We start from the raw sequence: 1,143 nt of genomic DNA, 5'->3' as shown, positions 1-1,143 counted from the left end.
GCCTGGATACATTTTTTAAAAGATATTACTCCCATTGCATCAAGTCTGTGATTGGAATGATGTCTCTAGTCCAATGATTAAAGGTGAACAAAGAAACAGGATTTTTCTATTGATTTAATTCAACTGAAAAAAATTTAAACCATTTCCCCAACCATCCCTTGATGCTTATTTTTATTAGTCAGCACTGGTTTGGGGAATGTATATCAAATCAGGCACCAGATTGTGCTAGCCTGAAGAGTTTCTTCAGAGCTTCTTTCACATCTTTATTCCTCAGACTGTAGATCAGGGGTTCAACATGGGGAATAGCACCGTATAAAAGATGGAAACCATCTTGTCCCCCACAAGGGAGTAGCTTGAACTGGGACGAGAGTAGATGTAGAGGATGGAGCCATAGTACAAGGTAACAGAGACGAGATGGGAGGAGCATGTGGAGAAGGCCTTGAGGCGGCCCTGGGTGGAATGGATTCTCAAGATGACTGCGATGATGAAGAGGTAGGAGGCCAGGATGAGCAGGGTGGGGGCAATTACATTGATGGCCAACAGGAAGTACAACACACACTGGTAGCTGTCTCTCACATCACATGCCAACTTCACCAGGGGTGGGATATCACAGAAAAAGTCATCAATGAAGTTGTCACTACAGAAATCCAAAGTGAATGTGTTGCTGGTTAGGATTATTGCACTGAGGAAGCCTCCAGTATAGGAGAATACCACGAGACAGACGCACAGTCTCCTGGGCATGGCCTGAGCATAGAGCAAGGGGTTGGCGATGGCCACGTAGCGGTCATAGGCCATGGCAGCCAGAAGGTAGCACTCACTGGATCCCAGCCCTGCAGAGAAGAAGGACTGGGCCACACAGCCTGCAAAGGAGATGCTTTTGTCTTCAGAGATACAGATCACTAGGATCTTTGGAGTGTAGACTGAGGAATACCAAAGGTCCAGGAAGGACAGATTTCCAATGAAAAAGTACATGGGTGTGTGGAGCCGGGCATCGTTACAGATCAGCTTGATGAGTATGTTGTTTCCCAGGAGTGTCACAGAGTACACACCCAGGAACACTACAAACAAGACCAGCTGCATCACGGGGTCTGTCGTGAAGCCCAGCAAGATGAACTTGGTCACTGTGAGGTTGCTCCTCTCCAT

General features: G+C 46.9%; 1 protein-coding gene across 1 annotated transcript; it reads right to left on the bottom strand.

The window, feature by feature from the left end:
- Nucleotides 1-282: 282 nt before the first annotated feature.
- Nucleotides 283-1,143, bottom strand: LOC134475052 (olfactory receptor 9G19-like). Its single transcript, XM_063244421.1, has one exon. It carries the CDS (start codon nucleotides 1,141-1,143, stop codon nucleotides 283-285), a length of 861 nt encoding a protein of 286 aa, XP_063100491.1.

This window comes from Cavia porcellus, unplaced genomic scaffold (genome assembly GCF_034190915.1).
Source record: "Cavia porcellus strain 051 isolate PalLab524CR breed Dunkin Hartley unplaced genomic scaffold, mCavPor4.1 scaffold_50, whole genome shotgun sequence".
In the NCBI taxonomy this organism is placed as follows: Eukaryota; Metazoa; Chordata; class Mammalia; order Rodentia; family Caviidae; genus Cavia; species Cavia porcellus.
This window is presented reverse-complemented; position numbering and strand designations above follow the sequence as displayed.

What these genes read in the sequence shown, in the direction of transcription:
- LOC134475052 (XM_063244421.1), bottom strand. Translation starts at nt 1,143, where the DNA reads ATGGAGAGGAGCAACCTCACAGTGACCAAGTTCATCTTGCTGGGCTTC.